This window comes from Wyeomyia smithii, chromosome 2 (genome assembly GCF_029784165.1).
Source record: "Wyeomyia smithii strain HCP4-BCI-WySm-NY-G18 chromosome 2, ASM2978416v1, whole genome shotgun sequence".
NCBI classification, from domain to species: domain Eukaryota; kingdom Metazoa; phylum Arthropoda; class Insecta; order Diptera; family Culicidae; genus Wyeomyia; species Wyeomyia smithii.
This window is the reverse complement of record NC_073695.1, coordinates 203963288-203976272: the sequence shown is the minus strand read 5'-3', so window position 1 is coordinate 203976272 and position 12985 is coordinate 203963288. Positions and strand designations below refer to the sequence as shown.

At 42.7% G+C, this 12985-nt stretch overlaps 1 protein-coding gene across 1 annotated transcript in view; it reads left to right on the top strand.

Moving 5' to 3' along the window:
* Positions 1-12985, top strand: part of LOC129722955 (frizzled-like) — a 107779-nt gene that overhangs the window by 44566 nt on the left and 50228 nt on the right. The window contains exon 2 of the mRNA XM_055676839.1: positions 1244-1363. Coding sequence (XP_055532814.1) covers positions 1244-1363 — 120 coding nt within the window. The remainder of the gene's footprint in view (positions 1-1243; positions 1364-12985) is intronic.

Here is a 12985-nt window from a genome sequence, read left to right as displayed (position 1 = left end):
ACTAACTTGTTCTTCCGGAATTACTATATTAATTTGCTGGCCTTGTACGGACAGCTCCTTTGGAGTCAATTTTGTATTTTTTAATAAACAACAAATCATTCTTTCTAATTTGAAATTGAATATTTTACGTAATTCATATCATGGTAATACCTGTTTGAACAACTGTTCGCCACAGTGTAGGTACACTTGCCGCGTGAAAAGCGACAGCGTAAAATTCGCTCGTATCGGATAGCGATAAGCTGAAAACAACTCCATTAACAACCTGACTGCTTCCAAGCGCGTCCAAGTCGACTGGATGCTCGTCGGACAGGTCTGCCAGGTCCTCGACACTAGGACCCGAGCCGTGGGTACCGCAAGTATCTGCCCGCCAATCAGCGCCGCAAATTCCAACCTTTGAAATAATAAATTAGACTGGAAGCCTTCGGCGGAATTTGTCACCCAAATAAGCCATTCATTTGCTTCCAAATATGAGCCGCTTCATAAAATGAAACCGCGCAGCGAAATGAGTGACGACCCCCTCCGGGGGTAGCGCGAGCAGTTTCTTCGCGATCGGGTGGCGTTATGTGCGTGAATAAAGCCGATATCGTGATATGTGTATAAGGAAACACTAATTAATTGCGGAATGCTTAACGATCGGAGTGCGCGAGGCGGCTCAGCTTTACGGATTGCAGCGAAAAAACTTGCTTTCAGACTGCAATATCCTTAAATACAAAAATAGCTTGCAAGTTGCTCTGGTGGAATGCGATATTGCTATTTTGGCAGAATACCTCTGTGCAAAATATGAGCTCCGCATGCATGAATGCCAACAACTTTCATCGGTTATTGGGTGGGGAAACACTTGAAGTAATGTAGCGTGAAATTGAGCTTCACCGAAGCAATTTCCATTTGCAATCAAACTGATACGCAGCATATGCAGAATATTGAATTTCGCAATTTGTCTCTTTTATTTCCTACTGCTGTTGGTAGGAGCAACATATGTGTATGTCAATTTATCTTCGTGTCCGGTAGAGGCTTCTGACTTACGAACCTGAAGGTGGAACCATGTGCTATCAACTCCGATCCTAAAATAACTACCTTCTACGGTGGCCTGCCGCATGTGCAGGAAAACTTGATCCTATCCACTGGCTGTTCTTTAATTAAAAGCACCCCTTCCTGGGCTCATTTCGCATTATTATGTATTTAAATTGAAGTGTTTTTTGTCTCACCCTTTGTGTTCACCGTTTCTTGTGTTTTCTCTTTCTAGGTCACGAAAGACTGCGGTGCGCCATGCAACTCGATGTTCTTCTCGGAAAACGAGCGGACCGTGCTGAAGTACTGGGTCGGCTCGTGGGCCGCCGTCTGCGTGGCAAGCTGCCTGTTTACGGTAAGTTGAGTTTCGAACCCCTGGCGGGCGGTGTTGGGTTTGAGACGTCCACTTGAACTACGGTGGCAGGGTATCCCGGTGTGGTTGCCGCACTAGCGACGGCACGCTTCCACTAGGTGAAGCACATACTCTATCCTCGTGCGGTGTGCAGTGCGGGACCACGGGGGACCTTGAAATGTTGTTTGGTAATTGCGTGCAGAAATTGTGCGCTTTCTGAGTGTGGGGTAACACAAGAATTGATGGAACTAGTTTGAAAATTCTGAAAAAAAAAAACGACGTACGTATTTAAGAGCGTAAAACAACCCGTATAATATAGTTTAGAGATTTTTTCTGTTCTAAACATTTCATTAGATAAATTGATCAATATCTGTAACTGACAGTAGGCAGAGAATACGAACGGAAACCATGCAGAGAATTCAGAGAAAGGAAAATGTTCCAATCGAATAGTTGTTCTGGAACGTGAATGTTCATTTATGCTAGCAAAAGATGTGTACTAGAAGAAACAAACGGTCAAGAACTTGGCAACAAAAACAGCATGAGCAACTTGCCAACTTAACTCAAACGCAAAAACCCAAACAAGCCGATTGCAGTCCTTGTATAAAGAAATGCTCAGCGGGTCTCACCGCAGGAAGTATATTGGATCTTACGAGTTGCTTGTACATTTATAATCTCAGTTCTATGCGATCGATTCCTTCTGGAATTTAAAATCAAACGGCAGCGTCCTCTTCTAGAATTGAGCAGCCAGAAAGTTGGGACGATTTAGTGTATTATATATTGCGACAGAATAAGAAACCATAAAGATAAATCTAATAATCCTCAGTCGTTTTTCAATTATTAGGTAAAATAAAGATTCAATTTTGCAATTATGAACACAGATCAACGACAGTCAGTTGTGAACATATACTAACGAAAACATCCAGATGCTTCAGATAATTTGTAGTTAACCTTCATTGAACCCTTGTGTGGCAAACCACACAAATGAATTTTGTTTGGATTTTTTTTCGAAAACTTCTTGATCGATTTTGATGAAACTTCTTGACAATTCCTAAACCATCAATCTTACACAAAATACATTTTCTCCAAGGGAAAAATATTTTTGGTTGATGAGATATTTAAAAACTTACGTTGTTTACCCTGGTGTGTGGATTTCCACACATACAACATTCGGATTTGTTTTGGACAAGAAACTACTTAATTTTGCCACAAACATTTTTTTTTCATTGAGTGCTTTCATACCTGAAGCTATAGGTACCAATTAATCCTGTTTCAAAAATCGAATAAGGTGTGTATGTGTGCGGAAGTATGTGTATGTGTGTTTATATTCATTCTTACGACCAATATATCTCGATTTTCTCAGCAACGGCTGAACCGATTCAATTGTTCTTAGTCGCGTTTGAAAGAGCTTTGAGTCTAGTTAGTTGATGGAAAATATCGTTTTGTCATTCAAAAATGACGTAACAAAAGGTGATCAATTTACATGGGAACTGATAAACTTTTTTATTTTTTTAATGGTTTGACTGATTTTAGAAATGTATAAAGGTGCATTCTTGTAATTCGCATCAAAACCAAATCAATCAAAAGGCTACGTGGGACATGTGTAAAAGTATGTGTTTATTTGTTTCATCCCAGTGTGAGAATTTTCACACATATGGGTTACGAATACGCTAATGCTAAAAGTACCTATTTAGTGTTTGCACAGCCTGGTTGAGCAGTGTTCAACATTTACACAGTTTTATGTCTACTGTGAGACAAGTATACTCGCACTTTTAGGTATATGGAAATAAATTTAGAATGGATCTCCCGAGATGACTAATAAGCAAGTCGTCGTGGGTTCGAGTCTCGGCTCGGGAGAAACTGTTAGTGTTAGTAGGATCGTAGCGCTAGCCCCGCTATTGTCCTTTACACTAAACATTTGACTGCGAAGTCTGTGTATAATGAACGAATCGGAATGTAGCACCAAGGCTTTGCTTACTTTGCTTAGCATAGATTTCAGAATATTCTTACGAACATTCCTAGCACCAAATTGCTTCATTTGGTTAAACCGATGTTAGGATTTTTTTTTGTTCAATTGCTATCATAGCATGTTTAATTGGTCTCATATCATGTAAACACGTTTTGTTTTGTAACTTTAGCATGAACCATCGAATCAAACAAATGTCCGATGATGACCTAATGGCCTCCAACTTCAAGCCCTTCCAATTGCAGCCAGAAAAATCAATCAATACATCCATTGCTGGGATAATCCAAATGTATTTTTCAAGATTGTTTTTGTACACTACGCATAATATCATTCAATTAGTTACCTCAAAAATACTGCAATGTACTAGGCGTTTCCACAAGTTTTGTTTTTTTTTTTTTTTTTTTTTTTTCAACGTACCTTTGGAAATTATCATTTAATTTTAAGTATATTTTTGAATATAAATCTACCCTTCAAATTCTAACAAACGCATCTAGCACCAAAAAGACTCAAATCAGTTAAACCGCTGATAGAAAAAATCGGTTAGTTTACCAGTTCCTATATAAGCTGACCACATTTCGTTACGTCATTTCTGAATGAACCTTCGGATCAAAACGATACTTTTCGTCAAATAACTAGACTTTAAGTTCTTTCAAACGCGACTAAGAACAATCGAATCGGTTCAGCCGATGCTGAGAAAATCGAGATATAATGCTCGTAAGAATGAAAATATACACACATACACATACTTCCGCACACATACATACCTCATTCGATTTTTGAAACAGGATTATTTGCTACCTATAGCTTCAGGTATATATGCACTCAATGAAAAAAATAAGTTTGGGGCAAAATTAAGTTGATTCTTGTCCAAAACAAATTAGAATGTTGTATGTGTGGAAAACCACACACCAGGGTAAACAACGTAAGTTTTTTTTAGGATGCAATAAAGGTTAAATAGTAATCCATGTGATAGCTGAATGCAAAGAGTAGTGGACTCAAGTTACTACCTTGTAAGGAAGATGGGATTGGTCGGAGAAACAGTGGTTTTTTCAAAATCGAATGGAAAATTTCACAGTTGCCGCGCACTGGAAAAAAGAATTATAAATTTGAGGAGAGAAAACAATTGATTTAGGTTACAAATTTCAACTGTCACAGGAGACAAATGTTAAAATTCATTAATTCTTACGCGAGCTGTTGACAGAATCTCCACAATTTTGCATTACACTTTTATTTCACTTCACTTTTTAATTCTATCACTTTATCACTTTTAACCTATCACTTTGTAAGTTACTTTGTGCGCATTTTAACGCTTACATAGCGCCTTCTTCAGTGCTTAGATGGAGAAGCAGTCCATCTTAGCACTGAAGAAGGCGCTATGTAAGCGTTGAAATGCGCATTTGCAAGTGATAAGTGAAAAAGTGATAGAGTTAAAAAGTGAAGTGAAATAAAAGTGTAGTGTAAAATTGACAAATGTTAATTTTCCAGCTACAGAATGACTGATTTTTTAATATGAAGTTTTAAAATATTTTCGTATTCAGGAGATCGGTTTTCGAATTTAGAGCTTTGAATTTTGAATCAGGAATTTGCAATGTCGAATTTCGGAATATGTAACCAATCTACAATTTATATGTAATACTCCACACTGACGATTCACCATATTTCCAATATTCAATTCCTAATTAATAAATTTCAATTCCACAACCCCAATGCACAACTTAAAATGTGTAAAGCACAATTCCTAACTCTAGATTCTTAATATCCAAGTTCCAATTAGAACTTTCCAATTCAATTTCCAACCTCTAATCTCAACTCCATCATCTCTAATTTATAAATTACAGTTCAAAGCCTCAGATTATCCGAGATCGCTGTGATCTCCTACACTCCTCTCTAATCTGAAGCTTTGTCAAACCATCAGACGAGCAACCGTGTGTCGTCGGTGCGTAGAACAGCTGTGTCATACTTTTCTGTAGGCTATCGTACACAAAATGGCAGCCAACGCAATGACCCTTTCTTGTAGCGTGAAACCGTATCTGCATCTTCTTTGCAATTGGCATAAGTGTAGCCAATTAGCTCAGTGGACATCGTTTGGAGTACTCCAATTTCTTCGTCTATGTTCCCTTCAAATAACGAATTCTCTTCTCTGTGGTTTCCCAATGTGGGCAATCTGGACTGCTACCAACAGCGTTTATTGCAAAAGCAATTTCCGGACGAGTCATCTGAGCCACGAAAGACAGTCATTCAACGGACTCATTGAAAGAAATTTCCTTCATTTCCTCGACTTCTCTTGGATTTTATGGTCCCATTGATTCATCTAGTCATATATTTGGATCTGCGGTCGTTGCTACAGGGTGTTCTTTGGTCATACTAAAACGTTCAACAATTTCCTCGGCGTACGCTTGCTGGCCGAGCTGCAGGTTTCCTTCTACTTGATCTCTTGAAATCCGGATATTTGGCTCGAGTACTTCTTCAGCTTTCGTGTCAAATCTCTATCGTTGGTGAACATAAAAAATTTTCTACGTAAATGGCGACAATACCATCTCCATTTCAAGTAACTATCTACTTTGATAAACGAAACAGACAAAACTTTTGGATAACGTTCTCCAAGTGCGAACCCTATACTTAAACGCCTCACTTTTACAATTCATTGGTCGAGACCGATCCATCTCCACACCGATCCTCTCTTCTTACAAAAATAACGTAACGACATCCATCTGATCGATGTTTAGAACGTATTTGACTGCCATGAAGTAACGAATCGCCGCATATCGCACTATAGAAGAGTACGTCTCGTGAAGGTTGTGAACAGTTCCTGGGGATGGAGCATTACGTCCTTCATCAGGACGGTGCACCGATTTACACGGCGAATATCGTCCAAGTGTGGTGTTGGGATAATTTCTACTGATTTTCTCGGTAAGACTTTGGGCATTCCACCTTCCCGGAACTTAATCCCCTGAACTTTTATGCATAGTCTTTCATGCGGGTTAGACCAAGGCCGAGTGTATTCGAATTCGTCGAACACCCTGTAAAGACATTATTCAGATGTTTTTTACCATCTTACGTTACGAAGTACTGTGAAAATATCGTCGTGAATACGATCGCCTTTTTGGACGAGGGATTTTCATACACACTGGTATAAAAGTCGGCGATTACCAAGTTGGGAATCGGTGGAGTGATTAAACTACCGGAGTAGACTCACAGAGAGTGGAGCTTATCATCTCCGCCCTAGGCACACACTGTGGAGACCTTGAAGCTTATCTGTCCCTTTCGGAGATCGCAAAGCAGTGCGCACATCTACGTCGTCTACCGATAGCCGATTTTCAGCAATCCGCACCGCAAATTCTCATCGGGTTGAAAGACATCCACCTGTACGCGACGATCCAGTCACGCATAGAGCGACCGGAACCTAATAGCGGTCAGATCGAAACTTGGCTGAAGAATCTGGGATTTCGGTCGCGTTGCTGCCTGGAGTGGAGGCTGACCGAAACGCTAGGGAGTTTATGAAGAAACGACTGTGGGAGTGGATGATCGTTTTCAGACGGCCCTGTTATAGACAGAGGACGATTTTAGCATTTTTGACAGCTATCCAATGACAGTGAAGCTTCTGCAGTGTATGGAGAGAAAAATGCAGAAAGATCCTAAACTGTACAACAAGTTTCCCAGCATGATTGCCGACTATCTAGTGAAGGGATACGTATACGTAGCCCCGCCGTCGGAGTTAGCGGAGTGCGCCAGCAAGAAGGTGTGGTGCACTCCCCTGAACGTTGTCTACAACTCGAGGAACAAGAAGTATCGCTATTTGAACTCAAAATTTCTGAACGCCCTGGACTTGACATGTTAACCGCACTGCCTGCGATACTCTGCAAGTTCCGTGAAAGGCGATTAGGGTTTGACGAGGATATTAGGAAGATGTACCACCAGTTAATGCGAACGGCCGGGAAACGGGTGCTAAAGTTTTTGTTTCGGAATGATCACTCGTCGGCTCCGGTGATGTAGGTAATGGACGTAGTGATATTCGGTGCCATCTGCTCGCCGTCTCCGGCGAAGTGTTTCTAAAACCGAAACGCAAAAAAATGCAGACAACCACTATAACTCGGGGACTTTCTTGAGGCTATGGACGAGCAGAAAACTGATCATTGTGTGCGCAGAAAAAGAGGCAGTAGTGCTGGAAATCGTGAGGAACGAGCTCTCAAAGCTGAAGGACGAACTTGCATTGTATCTTTCCGGTAAGCAACTACCTACAAAGAGAGTAGTCATGAGCTTCTTAGATCCGTTAGGACTGACTTTCACGTTCTTCGGGGAACTTTTGATCCACTGGGATCCAGTAAATCGATCGAAAGTGCACGGAAAATCGAAAACAGTGGATCATCAGGCTATCCGAAGTAGAAAAAGCTCGCATTCCTCGCTGGTATTTCCAAGATGGGCAAGTCAGTCAGGCAGAATACATGTCTTCGTCCACGCAAGCAAGAACGCCTAAGGTGCTGCGGTGTATTTTCGGATCAAGACGGCTAGCGGCTCAGTGTGCTCTCTGGTGATCCGATTTTTTGTCTGGAGTTACAAGCGACCGAGAGGGGAGTTAAGCTTGCCAAATTCTGTCGTCGGAATGCATTCTCTTGAGGTCAAGCAGCGATACATTTGAAGCGACTCGAAAACTGTGCTATCGTGGATCCATTCTGACTATCGCCAGTTAAAGCAGTTCGTTGTTTACCGGATCTCTTGAAATCCGGATATTTGGCTCGAGTACTTCTTCAGCTTTCGTGTCAAATCTCTATCGTTGGTGAACATAAAAAATTTTCTACGTAAATGGCGACAATACCATCTCCATTTCAAGTAACTATCTACTTTGATAAACGAAACAGACAAAACTTTTGGATAACGTTCTCCAAGTGCGAACCCTATACTTAAACGCCTCACTTTTACAATTCATTGGTCGAGACCGATCCATCTCCACACCGATCCTCTCTTCTTACAAAAATAACGTAACGACATCCATCTGATCGATGTTTAGAACGTATTTGACTGCCATGAAGTAACGAATCGCCGCATATCGCACTATAGAAGAGTACGTCTCGTGAAGGTTGTGAACAGTTCCTGGGGATGGAGCATTACGTCCTTCATCAGGACGGTGCACCGATTTACACGGCGAATATCGTCCAAGTGACGGCTAGCGGCTCAGTGTGCTCTCTGGTGATCCGATTCTTTGTCTGGAGTTGCAAGCGACCGAGAGGGGAGTTAAGCTTGCCAAATTCTGTCGTCGGAATGCATTCTCTTGAGGTCAAGCAGCGATACATTTGAAGCGACTCGAAAACTGTGCTATCGTTGATCCATTCTGACTATCGCCAGTTCAAGCAGTTCGTTGTTTACCGGATCGGCGCAATCCTCAACCTCACAAAGCTGGACGAATGGCGCTGAGTTCAAACAAAGGTTAATATAGCTAACGCGATGACGAAGTGAGCAAAGTAAATCGGATGATAAGTGGTCGAAGCAGCACAGAATCACACCGGATGATGCAGAAGAGATTTGAGTTTACCTTCTGTTCCACAACGTTACAGTAACAGATCCGATGTTGGACGTACACCGAAGGTGCTAGTCCGGACGATAGCGTGCGTATACTGATTCCAAGCTTCAGAAAGAACTGATAAGATGAAAAAACTAGTGAAGAGAAGCAATTTGGTGTCGACGACGCCATTGAAACGAGAGGAATATCAAAAAGCTGAGACGTACCTATGGATATCAACGCAGGCGCAGGTCTTCATGGACAAGGTTAAAATGTCGAAGAATAATCGTGAGCTCCCATTCGATGGCTGGCAACCAGTAGAGACGTGCAGACCTATCTACAGTTTGAGTCCATTTCTAGACGAGTAAGAGGTCCTGCGCATGAAGGGAAGAACGGTGCGAGGAGCGTCTCTCATTTGAGCTTAGGTTTCCTCAAAGTTAAGTGTCACGTCAAATTTGCCACTGTTCAGCAATACTGGCGTAGATTCTTGATGACTGTTAACGGTCACCGTCGAACGCATATTGGGGAAGAGATACGTCTGCCTGTTCACCTGCGTGTTAACTAGGGCTGTACACCTGGAAGTTGCTCATGGCTTGACGACATAATCGTGCTTAATCGCTATCCGGCGTTTCATGTATTGCAGAGGCAAATCTTTGAAGTTCTACTCCGCCAACAGGACGAACTTCCAAGCAGCCACCAAAGAAATCATGGAGCAGATGGCAATGGACCTTGAAGACGTCTTCACTGATGCCAGAACTCGGTGGAACTTTAACCGGACAAACGCACCTCACATGGCTGGGATCTGAAACTGGTAGGTTTGCTCTCTCAAAACCGCACTGAGCGTTCTCAGCGATGGGCGAACGATGGGCGACCGACTAAATTCTGCTGACTTCACTCGGAAGCGGAAGATCTAATCAACTCGCGCACTCTAACGTACTCGTCGTTGTAGCTAGGAGTGGATGAAACCCTGAGGCCTAATTACTTTATTCGGGGCATCGGCACTCAGGTGAAACATGCCGTTCAACGAAGCAGAGGGTATACGCGATCGTTACAAGCGGTCGCATTTACTAGAAAACGTGCTGTGGCAACGGTGGGTCAACAAGTACCTGCCATCGACCAGGGGACGAATTGGCATTCGGAGTCACCGCCACTAAGCCGTTGCGATCTAGTTTACGTAGCAGACGTTTCCACACGGAAGAACTGGGTCCGTGGCATTTTCGCCAGTGATGAAGCTAGCAGTGCTGGAGGTCCAGGATCATAAATCGGGATCGAAGGCATCTCCACCAGAGTTGCGAGGAGTAGGTATGAGGTCATTTACGAGCACTTGTATACAACCCTTACACATCATACCCACGAATAAAAGCCTTGCTTTATAAATTAGTGCCTTAGACTGGTCTAAACAATTCGTTACTCACTATTCACTCTATTCGAATCACTATTCACAATCGATTGTTCACAATTAACTATTCTCTATTCACCATTCGCTATTCACTATTCGCTATGCTATGCATTTTTCAATATTGACTGTTTACATTCCACTATTCGCTAATAATTATTCACTAATTACTGCTTACTGTTTACTACTACTCTTCATGCAATATTTACTGTTTCTGGTGACACATCCCTAGTTACTATTCATTATTTATTGACGTAGAATTACGTCTTACGGCAACATATATACATATATAGGGGTACAAATTGAAAAACCGAAAACATCGCACTATTCACTATAACAGTAAAACACTATTCACTATTTCCCTTTTATATTATTCACTATTACTAATTGTACCATATGTTATCGACTGAGAATTGTATCCGTTGGTGTTTTTCGGCCTCGCAGTCTTTCTAGCAATAAAACGCTTAGTATTGCTCTTTCATCAGACAATGTGAAAGAAACAATGAAATTACAAAATCTAAAGTATTCGTAAACCCTTTCAGAGCATAATTCGTTTTCGTCCTATAAGCCTTGGCACAAGCATAGTCTACACCAGGGCTCAACATTTTCGAAGCAAAACAACGAAGCTGATATTCGCGCTGTCATTTCGATTCAAACAGTTTCATTTTCACTTGATTCCGGCTGCTGTCATCGAAGCACTTCTTTCTCTCTTTCCCGACTGTTGTTCATCATATCGTTTCAAACGAAACTGATGACTATTTTAATTGACGGAGAGAGTGACGGAGAGAGAGATTCTTTCATTTCCTTCAGCGTCTCAATTGAAACTAACACCGCATCGCGTTGTTTGATGATAGTATTCTAATACCGCAAGCCGCCGTTAAAACGGCAATGGCATCCAATAAATACATCATGCAAATTCCGATTGATATTTCGGAATTTTTTTCGCTGTTGATCACTGGCGCTGCGTAACCACTACGGATCGTGAAACTGGTTTTGGTGTTCTCCGTTTCATATCGTCACGGTTTTTTTTCTCCCTCGTCCATATATTTGCGCGAAGTACTGTATGGAAGCCCCCTGTCTCCGTTAGCGCCCATTGTCATTTTCGATTGAGAATCGTCATGTGAGAGTGACGGTGATAATCTTCTTTTTCAATTGAAACGCATTTGTATCAGTTTCTAGCCCTTCAGTTGTTATGTCAAAATCATTTCCATGTGACTCACGAAGAGCTTGAGAATGATACGAAAGGTTTTCAATTGAAAGCGACGGTCAACCGTCACTATAACCTGATAATCGTCAATTGGAAGTGACACCTTCAGGCTCTGGTTTACACTATTAACATTACCTTACCTTACAAATCAGACGAGAGCCGTGGTAGTTCGTGCTGTATCAAGAAGTTATCGCCATGTTGCTCGGTTTCGGGCTGTGTTTCGCCAGTTCCCCAGGCGTCTTATAACCCGTAAGTCTCCTTCGATCTTGTCGAGCCATCGTGCACACTGTGCCCCTCTATTTCTGGTGCCGGCGGGGTTGCTGAAGAGAAGTGAATTCGCAGGGTTGTCGTCCGGCGACCTTTCGACTTAACTTTCGCCAGGTGTGCAATGGGGTTCTCTCCAAGTAGCGCGAGCAGCTCGTGGTTCATGCGCCGTATCCATTCTCTGTCGTCCGTCTGTATTCCACCGTAGATAGTCCGCAGCACCTGCCGTTTGAAAACTCCAAGGGCGTTAAGGTCCTCCGCGAGAAGCGTTGTTGTCTCGATTCCGTAGAGGACTACCAGTCTTATCAGGGTTTTGTACAGCGTTAACTTCGTGCGTTGTCGCACTCGATCAGAGTGTCTTCCGAAGTGAAAAGTAGGCACGATTCCCAACCTGGATGCGTCTCTGGATCTCTTTGCTGGTGTTATTATCGGCGATCACCGTTGACCCCAAATACACGATCTCGTCGACCACCTCAAGCTAATCGCCGTCTACAGAGACTTGAGTTGGGAGGCTGATGTTGTTCTCCTTGGAGCCTCTCGCTCGCATGTGTTTCGTTTCGACGCATTTATTCGCAGTCCGATCTGCCAGCTTCGGCTTTCAGTCGGTCGTAAGTTTCCTCCACCGTCGCAAAGTTACGTGATATGATATCAAAGTCATCCGTGAAGCCCAGAAACTGAACAGATCTTGTGAAAATCGTGCCCCTCGTGTCGATGCCCGCAACGAACAGGAAGTCCATCACCTTGTCTTAACCCTCTGCGCGATTAAGAGGGTATCCCCTAAAAAAAATGGTATCGAGAGTATCCCCGAAACACGCACGTAGCACATCACTTGCGCCATGGTGGCCTTGATCAGTTAAATTATCCGGAAATTCGTTGTCGTGCATGATCTGCCATAGCTGTTCTCGATCGACTGTATCGTGAAGTCGATGAAGATGTGATGTGTGGGCAAGTTGTACTCGCGACATTTCTGTGAGATCTGTCGTATCGAAAAGATCTGGTCCGTGGTGGCACAGGCTCCCATGAAACCCGCTTGGTACTGGCCCATGAACCTCCTGGTTAAAGGTGATAGACGACGAAACGGGATCTGTGAGAGTGGGCATTGATAAGCGAAATACCGCGGTAGTTGCGGCACTTCAGCTTGTGACACTTCTTGTAGATGGGGCAGACGACTCCCTCCATCCACTCGTCTGGGAGTTTTTCCTCCACCCAAATCCTGGAAATGACCCATTGCAGCACTCTTACCAGCACCTCTCTCCCATGTTTGAAGAGCTCGCACAGTAGTCCATCTTTGCCTGCAGCTT